This window comes from Apaloderma vittatum, unplaced genomic scaffold, assembly GCF_000703405.1.
Source record: "Apaloderma vittatum isolate BGI_N311 unplaced genomic scaffold, ASM70340v1 scaffold11921, whole genome shotgun sequence".
Taxonomy (NCBI): domain Eukaryota; kingdom Metazoa; phylum Chordata; class Aves; order Trogoniformes; family Trogonidae; genus Apaloderma; species Apaloderma vittatum.
Window position 1 is genome coordinate 43,146 of NW_009699667.1, and position 18,560 is coordinate 61,705.

General features: G+C 40.4%; 1 protein-coding gene across 1 annotated transcript in view; it reads right to left on the reverse strand.

The window, feature by feature from the left end:
• Window positions 1-18,560, reverse strand: part of PRKAR1B (protein kinase, cAMP-dependent, regulatory, type I, beta) — a 94,343-nt gene that overhangs the window by 19,297 nt on the left and 56,486 nt on the right. The window contains exons 6-7 of the mRNA XM_009878486.1: window positions 10,929-11,087; window positions 3,059-3,119 (exon numbers count right to left, since the gene is read on the reverse strand). Coding sequence (XP_009876788.1) covers window positions 3,059-3,119; window positions 10,929-11,087 — 220 coding nt within the window. The remainder of the gene's footprint in view (window positions 1-3,058; window positions 3,120-10,928; window positions 11,088-18,560) is intronic.

Consider the following 18,560-nt stretch of genomic DNA (forward strand, 5'->3'; position numbering starts at 1 on the left):
AGACCATGCGTCGCTGGACCCAGCGGCCAGAGCCTGGTGGCACGGTGGCAGTGAGGCAAGAGGCTTGGTACAGATGTTGGAAGCAGAGCCTCTGTTTCGTTTGCCACCAGGACGGTTTACAGTGTTTTTCTTCTCACTGCCCCACGTAGAGAGAAAAGTCACAAAACCTCAGTTGTATAAATTAAAGTCAACTACATAAACCGAAGTACGCCTCAGTAAGAAAGAATTCCCAGTCCGTTTTACGAGTGACGGAGCTCACGCAGAGCCTGCTTCCTCTGCCTTGGGGTCCTTCTCACCCACCTGCAGCTGCCGCAAAGCCCCTGTGATACCTCCACGGCAAAAGACTCCTCCAGGGCTGCTCGCTGTCCCTGCTCCCTGTCCCGCTGCCTTCCTCCTCCTGCCCTGGCCCAGGGATGGGTGTTACCTGTCCTGCCCTCAGGGAGAGGAGGGTGCCAACCTGTGTCTCTCTCCTCTAGCCACTTGCTTCAGAATTCAAGACAGTGAATTGTACTTGAACTTCTGTACTTTTATCAGATTTAACTGAAAGAAGTGACAGGTTTGAAAGTTATTACAAGAAACAGATAATACAATGATATAACCTTCATTGCCTCAGAAAGCTGGGCTAAAATTCATGTACTCTACTGACTCTTATTATGAATTATTGAACTAATATAAGTCAAGACATGGCTTCTGATACCAGGATTAAATCTGGGCTGTTCTCTCAGACTCTGTTTTCCCCATTTTGTTCAAAATATTGTTTAGAAGTACTGTGTGAGTTGCTCTTTCAAACCTTTTTGGCTGAGCTCAGAAGAGCACACTGAGTCTGATAACAAAACCAGATTGAAGTGATCAATGCACCAAAAGTAAGTTTTGAGTTACCTCACACACATACATCTTCATGTTTTTATGTCACTTTCTGTTGCTGTTTGGGAAATTATTACTTCTAATATTTTCCCCATCTATAATCACTAATACACTTTCCTGGTGCATTTATGACCTTTGCTGAAGTAGCTTTAATACCAAAGACTAAGCCCATATTGTCAATGCAGCATTTTAGAAGAGCTCTGTTTGACTGAAAATAAGCATAAAACTCTCCCATACAGACTAGAGTAGGCTTTTTTTTTTTTTTTAAGAACTCAGTAATTAACAATGAAAAGAAAGAGTCTCTTGAAATACCTTCTTAAGTTGGCCTTATGAAAAATTCAAAGCTAATTCTAGCTCTAGTCACGAAGTGTCTCTTTTTTGTCTAAGGGAATTGTACCACTACAAATACAGTGTTAATGATTCTTGCAAACACAGCATTATACAGAATATTGTACATGATAAAACTCATATTTTAGTTGCAGAGTTGAAGTCAAGCATCAAATAAAGTAGATCATATGCAAGTTTTTGCAATTTCTAAATTGTACATATAAATTCATGGCTTTACATGTAATTAAACTCCTGAAGAAAGATTTATAACAATTGTTTTTCTCATATCTTGTTTGACACACTATAAGCAGCTACAGATAATCTAAAAAATTCTTAGATTTAAAAAAAAAAAATAAGACTTACAATTAAATGGCTAGTTACAGACACTAGGCAGGCCTTGAAAAATAATATATAAAAAGCAGGTAGAGGTCTTTCCACCAAGAAATCACAGAGTTCTGACCACATTAATTAAGGCATGAAGTGAAGTTGACTTCTCAGTGCTATGTTGGGATTTCTAAAATATCTGTTTCCAAGGTGTCATCCACTTTTTAGACATGTGAAATAGATCCTTGCACATTCAACCTAAATTCTGCATGTTCCTGAAATGATGCGTTATTTTGTCCACCGCTTTTCCGTACTTAAAAAAGGTTCAATTCTTGAAGTCCTTCCTCTTTTTTTTTAGTGAGCTTCAAAAGCTGTACTCCAAACTAGGATATAATTACATTGCAAACCGCATGTTTAAGGAAGCACCTTGTCATATAACCTTTCTACTCTGGAACTGTTTTGAGATGTCTCATTGTTGTAATTGCTCCTCAACAGTGCAGGTGCAGAGATCTTTTTTTTTTTTTAAATGCTCATTGTAATTTGGTATAATTTGGGCTCTCAATTTAGGAAGATTTAAATTAAGCATAAAGGAAGGCATTTAAATGGCAAAATCTTCATTAATAAGTGAGCCACACACTTGGCCTTACTTTAAACATACAAATGTAATTTAAAACTTCATGGATAGCACCTCTAAGAGGTTCAAGTGTAGTTTCACTAAGACACTCTCAGATTTCAGGCACCTAAGCTAGAATGGTAGGTGAACACCATAGACAAGAAGCAGAAATTGTTTAAGTAGAAATACAAATGCTTTAATTATACAGTGAATTAAGCCTGAATTGTTTTTTTCAAAATAGCCCCAACAGAAACACGATGTTTCTCCTACAGAATCAACATTTCATTGTACTGGCTAACACTGTCCTCCTTATTAGAAGCTTTTGTTCTCCTAATGGTGATTGATTGGTCAGGCATTATGGGTTTGTTGTTTTTCCTACTGAAGGCCATCAAGAACATGTCCAAATTTTGTGGCTATCACATTAATCAAAGGGAAACAAAATCCAAGGTCAAGAAGCTAAACAGATGCTTTAAGAATGTGAGATGGGGGCTGTAAAATACACGGAAGAAAAATTTTGATTTGTAAGGTTAGTTTGTTTAGTGCACATAAATACAATATTTTTGCAAGAAGATGCTTCTCACCTGTCACCTGGAAGGATGTAACTAGACTTTATGACACATTTATATCTCTGCACTGCTTTCTGCTCTATCCATATGATCTTTACTGCAACAGCAGCTATGGAGAAGTTAGCAGTGTGTGCCTGCTCCCATATTTAAGGAAAGATCTGTCCTTCAAAGGCATGTTCAGTGCATATTAAAGAATCAGAAAAAAGAGTCCTAAAAAGGGCTCTTCACACTTTCATGCCTTCGGAAACAACATGAGACCTTCTATTTGACCACCATTGCTTTCATTGTGCCATCAAAGACCAAAATTCATTCTGCCAACACATATAACAGAGGAACTAACAGGCAAGTCCAAAGGGCAACTGACCCAAAATGGAGACTTTGCTCAGGAATTCTTCATACATCTTCCGCTTTCTCAGTGTGCTGCCCTGTTATTAAAGGAGAGAGAAAAAGGAGGCAGAACATTACACAAAGTATTTTTGTGATTTCTTCCTACAGCTGCTCTTTTTTTTGTCTCCTCCCCTTCCAAATCTTAAGCATAGCCAGTATAAACAGCCTAAGGCAAATGTTTCCTCATAAAATGTCTGGGCAAGTTGTATTGCTGATAAGCAAAGACAGAAGGAATCAAATTCAATCCTGGTGTAATTTCACTGACTTCACTGGTGTTACTGGACACCGCAGATGAACTGTATCCATTACTTACAGGCACTTATTTTAAAGCCAGTGCTTCATCAATTAACTGTTTAGCTAATTCAATATATATCTTGTTACCACTGAGGCCCTGCTAGAAGGGATTTTACAAAGGAGGATAAAACTTAAAATGTCCCTCTCATGGGTTTCATCCTTTTTGGTTAAAAGCTCTTTAATGCCAAGAGTCTTCATCTCTAATTCTGGTTTATATTCTGGATAGTGGTGTATGTATTGTTACTGCTGAGCTACCTGTTCATGGTATTATTTTAGCAAGATTTAAGTGTTTTGGAGCAGACAATGCATCGGGGTATGTGCAGCCACCAACACAGCCATTTCTCCTGCATGAAGATCTTATTGTATGATAAATTACGGAGAAACCTTCTGCTTACATAGAGTTCGATCACCACAGACAGCAACTGTAAGTACCCATTCCAGCACACATTGCCGAAGGAGATTCAGGGCTGAATAAATATTATGCAGTTTTATGATACAAAAATAATTCATCCTTAACTCCTTCTGTCGTGACTCGAGTGACTTGAAAAGAAAAACCTTCCCAGGTACCAAAGAGGAACTCCATGGTCTTCCTTGGTACTGTGCAGTTTATTCCACAGTGTTACGTGACAGCTTTCATCTTTGTGCCCGAGCAGATTCCCCAGGGATGTCGACCACTGCCTGATGCCTGCTAGTCAAATCTCAAGGCAGGAGTACAGCACAAAGATGATATATTCATATTTCGAAGAAAGGGGAAAAATAAAGATGCCATTTACTCATAGGCTGGGCAGACAAGGCAGAAACAAATGTCAGTGTCTGCCATGGAAAAAGCCACTTCTCTGTTCCTCCTTCTCCAGGTGAGCACTGGGTAAGTGCTGGAAGCAGAGGCAGAGGCCTCTCCTGAGGCCACCCCTGCTCCAAAACAGCCACAGCACCATCAAGGAGCTGCCACTCTTCCCGGGTATCTCTGCATCAGTGGCAGCACCAGCTATCGAGGTCTCCCCCTCCACACCCCGTTCATAATTTCTGAGTTTGGTGATGACAGTTCGCCTCTCAGCGATAGCATCGGTAACCTTTGTCTGACCTCTCTGTCTGACAAACCTGGTTCTCAACCTCGGGGGCCCCCAAAAGCATTTGAAGTGCCAGAAAGGAGAAAAAAAAAACAAAAAACACCAACTTCAAACGGAGGAGGCTCTGCAAGCCACGCCAGATCCTGACAGCTCGCTGTGAGACAAAGGATGGAAAACTGGACACTGCGCAGTTGTTGCTTTCCTCCCTGCAATCGAGTGGAAATTAGACTGGCAAAATTGACAGCTGTGGAAGAGCAGATTGGTGGTTTAGTTTGATGGGCTGGGGCACCCAGGCACAGATGTGGAAAATGCTGTTTAAATGACTTGCCGACACAGATGAATTTTAAGAAGCAGTAATCAGCAGCCATAAGTGACGCCTGACCACAGCCTTGAGTATTTCGAGATGCAGGCAAGACCCAGGAAGGTAAGAATTGCAGGCATCGCGCCTGGCCCGGAGCAAGAGCCCATCACTTCCTACAGGAAAGCAAGTGAATTGTCTTGGCTAAACTAAGCCAGGGCTGTGGTACAGAATTCACCAGGAAGACAAGTGCAAAAGCAAAACCGAAGTGGAAAGAATTAACTAAATGTGCTGCGACAATTCTTGGTATTGTGATGGTATCTAGAACCTCAGTGGGACTCCACCTAATGTATAGCTACACTGTCTCAGCTAACCCATAGGTAAGGCAAGTGAGAACAAGAGCCTAGGGAAAAACTAGTGGATGAGGCTTAGGAGTCCTATTTCCTAGCACAGGGAAGCAGAAAGTAATAGTTTCTCAGGGAGTAGAAAGTAATAGAATGAACTTCTGTTTGGAAAACACAGCTAAGAAAAGCAAAGGAAAAAAAAATCCAAAGCACAGATGTTTGACAAATGGAAGAAGACTGGAAAACTGTAATGCTCAAAGAGACTTACAGATAGTAGGGGAGACCTGCAACAAAAGCACAGCCAAGGCTATTTTGGGCTGTATACTCAAGGACATCATGCAGGAATGAGGTTTAGATGCTTCAGCTCCATGGCTCAGATGTCACGGTGCCTAGCATGCTACACTTGGTTTTAGTACCTCTTCTCCACAAAAGTGCTACAGAGCCTGTAGAGATGCTACAGCTCTTGGGGAGAGCTGATAAGAAAAGAGCAAAGCAAATTCAGCCTCTATCTGTTAGCTCAGCACTGGGATCACGGCTATGTCATGCTCATAGCCAGCATGCACTGTTGCAAGGGTTTTAAGTAGACAGTGATAATCATCTACAGATGCATAACAGAAAGAGAGGGCAATTTCATACAGCGTAACTTGACATAACTCAAAGCAATAGGAGAAAATTAAGAAAATCTAATTTAAGATCAATATCGAAAAAGTTTTCCCAATGTAGGAATTATTCTCTTGCAGAAAAGTTTCCCAAGGGAAGCAGTAGAAATCTTACTGCTTGAGCCAGCTGAAAACAATAGTAAATGTACATGAACAATTCTGCACTGGCAGAGTTTTAAAAAGTCTTTATTAATTCTGCTTTTTCTAACCTATTAATACCTTATTTCAATAGTTGCTGCTTCTCCCTCTCCCCTCTTTCCTTTGTTCACGTTCTCTCTGGTTCTGAGCTGTCATACACAAGCTCATCTTCCAAAGACAGTGGTTCCCACTAATTACAAAGACTTGTTAATATTCTAAGCTGTAGTGCTCCCTCCTGAAACAGTTCCAAGGAGAATCAAGATCACTTGCATTTGCCACATCCGCCCCGAAAAGGCCTTAAAGGAAGGGGTCCTAAATCTGGACCACTTTAAAGTGTAGCAAGCCCTAGGCTTAGCTTAAGCAATACACAGACTAGGAAAAAATGAATGTCCCAGGGATTATCACAGGTCTTGTTGAACAGGACTGTTGCACCTCTTTTCCAACCGTCCCTTCTTCACTTTCCCTATCGTATTCCACTTTTTCTTCCCACTCCTCCAGTCCAGTCTCTTGCTTTTCTGCCCCTCTGCTCACTTCTCTGCTTTGTCCCTCCAGCACTCTTCATGTCTTCCTTCCTGTCTCATTTTTTTCAGGTGGAGTTGATAGGGTCCTTCCTAGAAATCCCCACCTTCAGTAAGAAGCCAAACAAATAGCTACCAAAAGGCAAAGCCTCGCTCAAGTTTCAAATAAAAAGAGTTGTCTTGGCAGGGGGTGCTGCAACAGCCTTCTGGACTGCTCCAGCCCCGTTTAATCCCTGCATAAACCTGATATTGAATGATGCTTCGGGTGTACATTCTTAAAGAAGCATGAAAAAAAGAGTCATCATGCCTGCTGGTCATGAAACCAAACCAGTCTGCAAGATCTCAGTGCTCTGTTGCACAGATGTCGGGAGGATTGCAGGCTTCATGTTCGCTTTACGTTTTAGCCACCACGCGGCCTACGTTTTATGGCAGCACAAAGTCCTTCTGACTTTATCTGAGTAGAAAAAGGCACTTTGTTAAAGGACATGTTCTCAGGTTCAAAGCTGAGAAAATATGGCAAAACAAAGCCCAAAGAGCATAAATATCTCTCATGCCTTACATCGCAATATTACAACTCATTTTCTGTGAGCAAAGTTTGCCAAACAAACTGGAAGTATTGTAGCCCGTGCAACTCGACTCTCAGCGCCAGGTATCTTGGACCATGGGAACTAGAGGATAGTTAAATTATCCCGAATCAAGCATTCTTAAAGAAGAAATTACAAGAAATTAATTCTTCAAATTTCCTCAGTCTGGGAACTGAATTGTCTGGGGGATCAATCTGATGTTGGGATACAGACATTTGCCTCTCTGGTATTTGTGGTATTTGCTATATTTAGAGTACAAATATTGTACTACCCTGGGATGTTCCCTGCTCTGTGATGCTCTTGAATCCCAGTTGCAAAGCAGAGAGAAGTAACATTGCAGCAACTGAATTACATGAGAAGCCTACAGCAAAAAACTCCTTTGCATCTCTCCCAGAAGCATCTAAGTAAATAAATATAGAATATATGCATAAATATATGTATGCATGTGCTTGTGTGCACACATTGAGAACATATACATTAAAAAATTTGCAAAAGAATGAAAAGTATGCAACTCAACACAGGTGAGTTTATGAAATAAACATAATGTAATAATTTTAGGAACACATAGATGTACAGTTAATTTGTGAGTGTACTGAGGAGTGAACATGTTGAAGTAGTTTTCTGTAATCCATCTCGTACAATGAAATCCATGGTATAATATTTTGACAAGGACAGCAGTGAAAGCCAAGCAATTTCACCACAATCCTGACAAGAAGACCTATCCCAACATTTACAATCATCACAGCTGCTAAAACAAACTTGAACATGACCTTCAAGCCACCAGGTTACTGAAGCTGAGACAATGAAATACAAAGAAATGTATCTGTTTTAACAAATTTCCTTTGGGACAGGCTAAATAATAAATGGATGACAAGCGTAACTAAAAGCCAGCCAGAACTTTTTGCATCAGCCTTGTCCCTCCAGAAAAAAGGAAAACACAAACTCCTAAACCTCCTGAAATGCATTTTTTTCATACCATAAACCAGTCAGGATCAATGGTACATGTAAAGGGGGAACATGGCACTAAGCAGAAATAAAAGCTAGCAATTACTAAATGCAAAGCAAAGAACCAAAACAGAGCCTGCAAGGACAAAGGAGGTAGAGACTCAAGTGTCTCACGACAGGATAAAATCTTTTTGGCCAGTGTGGATCTGAAGGCATGATTTGCAAATAAATGTTCACAACCTGAATAAAATTTCAACACTAGACTGAGAAAACATTGTGCTGGTGACGGCTGGGAAGGAATGCAGAGGAAAGAAAAAAATCTACCTCAGGTTACGGAGGGGCTTTATCTGACTCCAGAAAAACAACCTATCTTTGGGAGAAAAAGGTCACTGATCCCTTGGACAAAAGAATTTACAAACAGAAAACAAAAAAGAAAAACCTGCTTTCTGTTAAGTTTTTAAACCATCTTCAATTATTTAAAAAAGATATCCTAAATGTTACTACCTCTTATCTAAATACAGATGCATTTCTGCATCCAAAACATCCAGCAACTTTCTAGAAACATAAGGTTAGAGGCTAAATGGCAGGAAACCACGTTTCTGGGACTTGGAAGGCAGCTCCTAATAGATCTTGAAACCGAGTACAGCAAAAGCAGCCATGTAATGGTGGAGTTAGCTTCCAGTATGAACTGCAGGCACTGAAACATGATGTAATTAATTCTTAGGCTTGAGGAAATGTGCAGAGAGTCACTGTAACCTGCCCTCACACGAATGCACAAAGACAGATGTCTCATTTCACCTACAGCCAAGAAATTATCCACGCTGCACCTACAAATAAATGAAAAGATGACAGATTTCACGTAGTCTGGATAAATAGATTGTATTCACTGTGGACAGCACTTAAAATTGGACATTTTCTATACCTGCAGCAATTAATTCCCCATGGTATCTGAAATATTTCCTATCTATGTACTGGGAATACTACAATTACACTGTCTGGGTATCTAACGTAATGCAACAGACCACCAATATTTAATGGTCTCAACTGTAAAAAAAAGAAACCACAGGAGAGAAAGGGAGGGAGTGGAAACACCTCTGTGTTAAGTTAAAGGTCTCATCAACTGCAGAAACTGAGGTTGCTAGCTAAGGTACAGTGGTCACTAATTCAAAGAATATGTAAATTTATCTGAAAAGCACTTAGCACTCAACTAGAATCAGACAGATGTATATGCATAATATTCAAGTTGTATGTACTAGCACAGCTAGCATTAAAAACAGTCTTTTCCACTTGGGACTTTAAACCCTATTAGTAAAATCCTGCCTCTGCATCTAATATTCATCTTCTGAAGTCTGCTGTCAGACGGTAATGGACACATGACCAAACCTGAAAGCTCACAGGGTTGGATGGTGTTAGGTACCAGTATTTTCATCAGCATTAAAACTGAAATTACCTCTAGGCTATGAAGTCTGTGAATCTCTCCCTTCAATTCTTTAGTAGCAAAGCTACAGGCAACTGTAAAAAGCGGTGCTTAAAAAGCTGAGGAATATGCAGCTTGTCCTTACATTTATTTCCCTCCCAAATTCCTTCTCTTCTATTCCTTAGATTCTTCTTTGCAGAAAGCAGGTTCACCACATAGTTATCCCAGATATTCCTCCATTGTGTCCATGCAGGACATGGGACAAACTCTTAAATCTGGTAGGAAATTCTCCTGCTCTATGTTTGAGAAATACCTTAAGGTTTTGGTTACTACTGCCTGCTTCCTCGCACTGGGAAGCATTCAAAAACCCTTCATTCTGCTTATTCACAAGAGAGAAGATAATACACTTCTCATCATTATTCCTCTATTTTGTCTTGGAGCCATCAGGCCAAATATTTTAGGATAGAGTGAATTTCCATCAGAAATACATCTGTCAGTGTGATGTTCATCTTTGTGATAGAGAACTCAGTCCATGAAATAGAGGGAAAATCAGCAGTGTTTCACACAGGCATCCAACAATCACCACGCAGTATAAATAAAGACCACCCTTACGCTCTGTCGCTTAAGAACTAATAATTTAAATGTAAAATCTACCCAATTATTTTGCTAATTTTTCTGTTATTCATGACATTCACTGGAAATACAGATGATCTCAAAATGCGCACTCCTTTATTATTCTGAGAGCATAGTGTAATTTCCTTCACATCAGAATGAAACAATGCAGCTTTTAGAGACAAGTCCGATTGAGAAAGAAGCTTTACACAGAGTTATGTCTGTTAAGTATCAAAAAGAAAGGAATATTTTATGGAGAAGGGAGATATGCACATAGACAGTCATAAAAAAAAGTTATGACTGCTAAAGTTAATTATCTGTCAAAGTTTCCATTATAAACTCACCACTCAAGAACCAACAGCAAATCCACAAGCTAGGACACACCCTGAGTGCCCAGAAGGTCCACTGAGCTTTGCTGCAGAGACGAGGGAGTTTGAAAGGAGAAGAGCAATGAATCATTAGCAGAGACTCTGCTATGATACGTGTGGCTGTGCGCTGGCTAACGCAGACAAGGGCACAGTCCAACTGAGCCTTTTTTTTTTTAAAGTAGAGCTGGATTTACCTTCCACTGCCTGCCTTGAAGAGAGTATAATACAAGCTCAGACAAAGACTTCATAGGCAAGGGGTAGTGCTGAAAGACATTTTAAGGATCATGATAAGGAGAGGATTTGCATAGCTTCGGTGGGTGACTGAGGCTTCCTGAGGTTTTCATTCATGTATAACAGTTATGCATAATGTTACTCAATTGCAGCTCTGACTCAGTGCCTTTCTGCTCAGTCTTGTCCCCTTTTCCTTCAGTTCACTTAATTTAGTTACTCAATGTTATTGTCATGTCCCTTCTCTTACGCACAAAGACAGACTGCACAGCCTTCTATCATCAGTGTCCTCTGAACACAGAATAGAAGTGCTGGCACTGCAAAAGAAAGTAAAAAATACCAACTCCATAAGCAAGCCCTTCCGCATAAACTTACCATTAAAATGCGTCTGTAGCTGTCTCTGTCGATGCCCCAGAGCTTGAGATCTGTCTTGGCCTTCACGGTGGCAGCCCGGGGCGTTCCGTAGATCAATGCCAGTTCCCCAAAGCTGCCTCCTTCTCCGATGCTGGTGACCCATTCCCCGTTGACATAAACCTACCACAGCACAAGACAAAATAAGAAACAAACCCAGTTTGGGACTCAGTTGCAGTTTTCCTCCTACTGTCAGTTACCTAAAAAGCTGTTAATTTTCTTTCTACTCGTCAGTCCTGGGGATTAGAAAAAACACAAGAGCGTAACAGTTGCCACAGCTGGTCCCCAAAAGAGGGCAACAACCTGCTTTTGTGGACAGAATTTCAAGTCGCCTTGCTTCAGTACAATGACTGTATTTACTCTCCAAGTTTGCAGCTCCCATGGTTAACTGGCATCGTGTTTTCCCTCTTGTGTTCAAGGCTCAGACAGTCAACAAGCAGAACTGTCACAACTTTGGCTTTTTATTAACACTGTCAAACTTGAAAGGAAGGAGATTTGTTGATATGTGCAATGAGGTTTGCTGAAAAGTACCATGGCCATGAAATGTGGAACAGTCAAAACAGGGAAACATCTTTTGAAATGAATTTTTGGTTTTTTTCAACCCTGAGCCTAGTGCATCCAACAACCACTTAAATGTAACTATTGAGATCTCTTTCTCCCTTAATGAAGACTACTGTTTTGGACTTGAGAAGCTCTATGCAGAATTACCCTTTGTCTTTAACATCTGCTCTACAGAACTCTCGAAGCAGTATTTGACCCACAGCCTATTTAGATAATATATCCTCTCAAAACATGATATGGATCGATACCACTGTCACGGTGTTTTTCCTGGATGAAGTCTAACGCAAGAAGAATTCCTACACTTGAGTGTTATGTAAAGCCTTCACTGGAGACAGGAGGACTCGTGCAGGTGCTTTCCGCTGGGCTGCATTTTCCTCACTATTTGTGGACAACACAGCTCATGAGAAATAACAGTGTATTCAAAGACTGGTGTGGATTGTGTGTACTGCAGCTTGCTGCTATAAACCTATACAATAAACTCTTTTCATTCTGTTAATGTGTCTGTGAGCGGCAAGGGTAGGAAAGGCTGTGTGCATTTGTCCACTGCAGAATATATCCCAATCTGTTACAGAGCGATAACAGCAGAAATCAACCAGAAGGAATTTCATTTGTTTGGAAGCTCTGTGAATAATACGAAAAAAATATGCAGGTATTCTCATCTTAAGCTGAACATTTTAGCAAAGGAAAAGATCACAATCTATTACCAATTACTGAGTAACAGACCAGCAGCTTTTAAAGAATATATGAATTGGAGCTGTGCTCAAGTAGGGCATGAGAAAAGACCATGACCAAAATAAATGAACTGAGGTCAAAATTCAACAAACTGCCAGTATTAATTTTACCTCTATCTTCATTTTATGATTAAAAGGCATATTACAAAAGACAGCTGGAATCAATCCCAATTTATCTTCCCAACATTCAGTTAAGATCTGACCCAGCTCCCACTGAGGTCAGCGAAATGCTGGTTCAGTAGGAGGTGGATGAGGCCACGGAGCAGTTCAGCTGATCAAGAGACCTCTTGGGTATCAGCTGAAAAGGAGCAGCATTAGCATCACTACTAAACTACAGGCAATTTTGTGGCTCTTGGTGTTCCTGCAGCATCTGAGGATCAAGGGGCTGAAATAAAGGGTAAAATAATCCCAAACTGGCAGGTGGTAGCAGACTGCCAAGAAAGAGCTCAAGCCACAAAAGCTAGAGCTTCATTTCTTTGCCACAACAGGATGAATGTCACACAGGAGAACATCACACAAGGGAATAACAACAGCATTTCCTTTGAAACTTTTAGACTTACCACAGAAGAAAAATCTCAGAGAACATTGAATCTACTTTTGATTCTCCTCACCACGAAAAAAATGAAAGCATAATGAGAACCTCTAAAAACCCAGGCAAACCCGAGCACTTTCCTGGTGAAAAAAGCAGGTAATACTGTGGCTCCCGGACCTTTCTTTTTTTGGTGAGAAAAGCAGGAGAAATGGACGAATAAAATTATGATTCTGAAAGTCTTGTAACATAATAAGAACGTATGAAAATTTTCAACTCAATTAATCCATTTCAAAATTATCCACATGCATACATAAATGTAGGGATATCCCCTTTCCGTAGTGGATTCACTGGATGGACCAAGGGTTTCTTACCGAACACTAAGTCATGTCCTCGTTAGAATCTATCAGGGACAATGGAGAAAGTCCTATAATTCCAGTGAGTTCTGGACCACATCCTGAATATGAACTGACAGTGCATCCTTGACTCCTTTTCAGCACACTAAATATATACGTGCTTTTATATGCTCTTTCGTTGAAAAGCATAGGTTTCGCTATTGCAGAGGGGTCTGAATTATAAGCAGGAAATCAACCCATGCCAAAGTGTATTTTTTTAAGAAATACAATGACATTTGTTAAAGCAGTATGCATGACATGACTGCAGCCCAGAGAGGAGAATTACGCTGATAAAACTCAAGGTAGAATGAGTGAAGGATGGACATTTATGGTTGCATGTTTGTTATAAAGAAAGGCTACTATTAAACTGTTCTAAGACGTCTTCAATTTTGTTGTGTTACTTGACAAGACTCCCCAAAACGTGTTTGACATCTTGCCTGCAAACAGTTTATGCAAAAGGCCATTCCTCCACCCTATGGGTGGTGGGTTTCAAGTGAAATCAAATCACTGATCTGACAGTCTTTGGGCCCAGCATGCACTCTCCCAATAAAAATGCCATTTCCAATATCGGTCTCCAAAAGAGAAAACAGCTTGAGAATAACAGTTGTTTTCTAGGAGGAAAACCATCACACTTCATTCTCTGCAAAGGCCTAAGTCAACAATTAACTTCTGACTTCATGATGAAATTAAAGTGCACTGATGGCACATTACAATGCCATTCTGCCCTTTAACAGACAGTTCAGCTCCACTACGAATCCCTTTAGAATAGATGTTAAAAAAAAAAAGTAGAAAGTAAAGCAGCTCGGTTTGTAAGGTGTGGGAAGTAGAGCTATTTTAGGCTCGGAACAGCTTCTGAAAGCCAATGTTATATGGCAGCGGCTCAGATGATCTCCTTTATCCTAAAAAATGCTGGGCTGAGGATGTGGCTCAAGCAGTCTCAAGAATTTTTAAACTCTCAACAAAGTGGTGAGGGAGCCGGTTAGCTCAGTCAGTTGAGCGTGGCTCTAACAACGCCAAGGTCGCGGGTTCGATTCCCGTTCGGTCCCCATGTGTTGCCCGATCTAGTCGAGAGGTGGCGTCCCTGGCGGCAGGGAGGCTGGATTAAAATGATCTCTAAGGTCCCTTCCAGCTTAGGCCATTCTATGATTCTACGATTTAAAATAAGTACATAACTTAATTACTCCTAATTGTTCCTTGACCTGTCAATCACAGCCGTGTAATAGCTGGAACCTTCTTCCATGCAGCTGAAGAAGAATGTAGAACCACAGATGCCCAAAATGACCAAGCCATCAGGAACACCTGCTTTCCACAGATCAAAAGCACTGTGGATTTCTATTGCTTTCCAGCATGTAGTATGAGCACTGAAAGTGTTGCAGGCTTGAAAATCCCACAACTTGGTTCATTTCATTATTTTTTAGGAGGCCAGTAGGAAAAAGCTCCTGTGAACATCAGTAGCTCCTTTCTTCAGGGGCTGCGATACACACAGCACCAACCGCGAGAGAAAATGCAGGAAACTGCACAATGCCCAGTGCAACTGGAACGCACCTCGCCCTCGCTCATCTTCATGTTGTCCCCAGAAGCAGAAAGGAACCTTGCCACGAGCGCAACATAGCCATTTTGTTTGGAAGGCAGGATATGAACAGCGATCTCTGAGCTTCATTGGAGTGAATTTACCTTTAATTCTGGATTGCTGATTTCAAATTAACTTTTAGTTTTTGAGGTTCTTTGCTGTCACTTTGTGATCTGTGGGAATAAACTCATTTGCTCCACACACTGCAACGTTTAGATGTTAAATTCCCTCCCCCAGATCTGTTTGTAACAATTTGTACTTTATGTCTTGTCAAGCCGTAATATTTGTTATCCAAAAACGAAGATGAGGTCTATTTATTCTTGGAAAAAATAAGCAAGCCTTAGACATGAAGGGGATTTATATGCAGGTAGTTTTCTCAAATAAAGCCAGTGCTTTATTTGTAGTATGTGTTTATTTTTCTTACAAATATATGAACTGGGAGGCCATCTTGAGAATCCTTAAAAATTTAAGCTGAAAAACTACAAACTTTAAAATGTTCTGTTTCAAATTTTAAAAGCATCCTTCTGAAATTAGATCACTAATGATGGAAGAATTCAAACCAAAAGCAATCTATGTAATTTAACCATAAAATATAACAAGTTTTAAAATCCAACAGTATTCTTACATGGACCACCATGTGATTTTCATCTTCGTATATACAAATTACACAGTTCGTATAAAAAAATAAGAGCTTCAAGAAGATTTGACCTCTAGTCAAAAGATAATCTTATCTAATGTCCAAAATATTAATGTATAGTTCCATAGATAGATCTATAGAGTAAATACAGAACCTATTCAAGAAAAAATATGGAAAACTTTTCATTTTGATTTTCACCTTACTTTAGTTTGGCTGCTGTTGTTTGACAAGAAGAAAACCTGAGAATGACTGTAGAGAAAGTTGCTGGGACATTAAATAGAAGAGGAAGTTGTCGAGTCTAAAAAAAATCCTCTGTTTTAAAAGGGCAGTTTATGGTGCTTTTTAAAGGAAAAAATGTGAGGTTATAAGATTAAAATAATAAACTGGAAGTCATTTTTATATTTAGAAATATGGATTAGAGATTTTTGCAAGACGCATACTTTAGCAGGTAGTTTCAACATCTTTACTGGAAACTGTAATTTAAGCTCTGCCAGCGACATTTTGGCATACGTTCACATTTGTCTGAGCAGAAAAGCTTCCGGTAGACAATTGACCTCCAAGGCTTCAAATCTCAGGCCATCATCCACCTAGTATAAACTTTATCCATCCGCGGTGCCGCGTCATGAGTTAATCATTGCCCTCAACCCTCAAGGGCTAAGGAGGAAGAGTGTGACTGATAATGCTGTAATGTCCTTTCTCATTCAACGTCAGCTTTGGTCAAAGTGTACCTGGATTGCAGTACACAGTATAGGAGATGAAAACCCCAGGTTCTCCAAGACCTGACTCTGATTTCTAGAAACCTTTCTTTTACATACAAAAATTTGTGCCACTCTACCTTGGCCCACAGTCCGTGTTGAGCATGTTTGCCAACGGAAGGGTGTTGAGTCTTCTGTGGCTGTCTGCAGTAATACCAAGAAGGAAACGTACAGATTCTTTATTTTGTGCTAACAAGACTTGTTTATACCCTAAGAAAGTGTAAGAGTTGAGGATCAAGTGTCGCTATATTTAAAAATATTTAATTGTACTTTTAATTTGACTCAGGTTATTTTTAAGGGAAAATATTAAAATGCCTTTACTTACTCTCTTGGGTCACCTATGTGAAAGCTCTTAAGAGTAAATTAGTTGTTAAAGCTGCAGGCTTTTAAACTCAAAACACCACACCCTGATTTTGCTATTCTGGCTCTGGCAGTGGTTTCTGTTTGGTTTTGAATTTTTTTTCCCCAGTTTTGTCATGGCAATTGCAATCTCCTTTACATGTATCTTTGCGTGTGTATGGAAAACCCTGGTGTTTATCAGTCATGATATTTTGAGAGTATTTTGCTCCTCGAATCCACCAGCCCTGGTATACCTGCTGCTTCTCTGCCATCAGGGAAATGGTGAAGGCAGAGAGCCTGGCCAGGGGTGAAAAGCCTCCATGCATATGCCAACACCAGCTGAACTAGGCAGAAAATGGCTTGAGGCTTTAAGTCTCGGGGTCAATTGTCTACTATCCAAGTTGCTTTTCTTCGTGGAGAGGGGTGGAAGCATGCCAGAGAAGTATCTGGCAAGGCTTAAATGAACTGAAGCTTGCTTACTAGCAGTCTGGATTTTCTTCAGACAACAAGGATTTTAGCCTTGCTGCCCAGAAGTTGGAAGAACTCTTTTCTGGGGAGCACTACATATGGGATATATGGGAGCTGCTGCCTTTTGTCCAGGAGCAAGTTACTGTGCACTAACTGCCCTGGTACAGGCTTTACTCAGCAGGGGGAAAACAGGGTCACCTCCCTGCAGCTTCCCAGCAAAAGCAGGGAGCGTAGGTAACTGCCGTAGCTACCAGGGTGCAGTTGCAACTTGGTCCTGCGTGAGAAAACGTTTCTTGTGCCTTCCACAGCATCTTGCAAAGGAATTCAGTGTGCATTCTGGCTGAAAATATAGGAAAAGCTTAGGAAGGAGAGAGCAACTAGCTGAGGAGATGGGAAGAGCAGCAGTAAGGTGCAGCAGGATGAAAGAAGGGAGATGCTGAAGTGGGACAGTGTGAGAGTCGGTCACAGAAGAATTTTCCAAGACCTAGAAGGTACAAGACCACCAGCTACAGAAAATGCACAAACCACCTCATGCAAGGGTTTTACAAGCAGACACAAAGCTGGCTAGGGCCTGGACATTTATTTTCCCCATTCTGTCACTGCTATGTAAGAGCAATACGTGCATATGGAAGATTATCTTATTTGCAATTAAGTACAAGGTTTTTGCTGACTGTTTTCTGATGTCATTTGGTCCCCCACTATCCCTGAGCCAAATGCTGGAGAAAGCTCTCCTAAAGGTTTTGAGCGAGGACAGATTATTTTTAAAGAGGATTAATCTATAATTTCAATATGTGCATTTGCGTACGATTGTGGGTCTGATTCAAAGCCAGTGAACTCATTAGGCCCGGTATCGGGCCCATACCAATTATTTTAAAATTAGTAATGTTCTATAAATATTGCTCTTCTATTTTCTGGCCCCATCGATGTGGCAACATTTGTTATGGAGAGGTAGGCCTGATAGGAACAGTGAGTCAGACGGATTTCCTGAGGAGCAACTTCCAGAGGCAGAGGCAGCATGTGAGGTTTCTCAATTCCCAACAATACCAATTAGATGGTCTCCTGACACAAACAGACTGCTAAAAAAAAATAACTTTCACTAAAATAACTGCATGCCTTCTGCTCAGATTTAAAATAAATCACTTTCTTCTTTAAATATACCAAACAAAACTCATCTGGGCAAGTGAAGAGCAACATTGCTAATGAGCAGGCCTGTCCTATCCGATAACTGTGGATACACAAGGTGTGTGGGGAGAAAATTAGGAACTTGTAGCAAAACTGCAAAAGGATGAATTTCATATGGGATAGAAATGATTAAGAGGTGAATAGATTATGATTTGGAAGGCACGTTCAGAAAGAAGCTTCTTTTCAAAGACTTGCCGATTAAATTACTGCATACTCCTGTAAATATTTTGTGGTCTAACAGATCACTTTACACTTATAATAATCCTTGCTTTATTAATATGCCGCATTGTTCATATATTTGGACCTAATTTTAAAAGCAAATTAAGGTTTCTAAGATGAAACCTGCTGCCTGAGGCTGTATCTCAATTTGGGGGGGAAAAAAACAACACATGAGCTAAGCTGACTGATTAAAGAAAATATTTTCCTTAT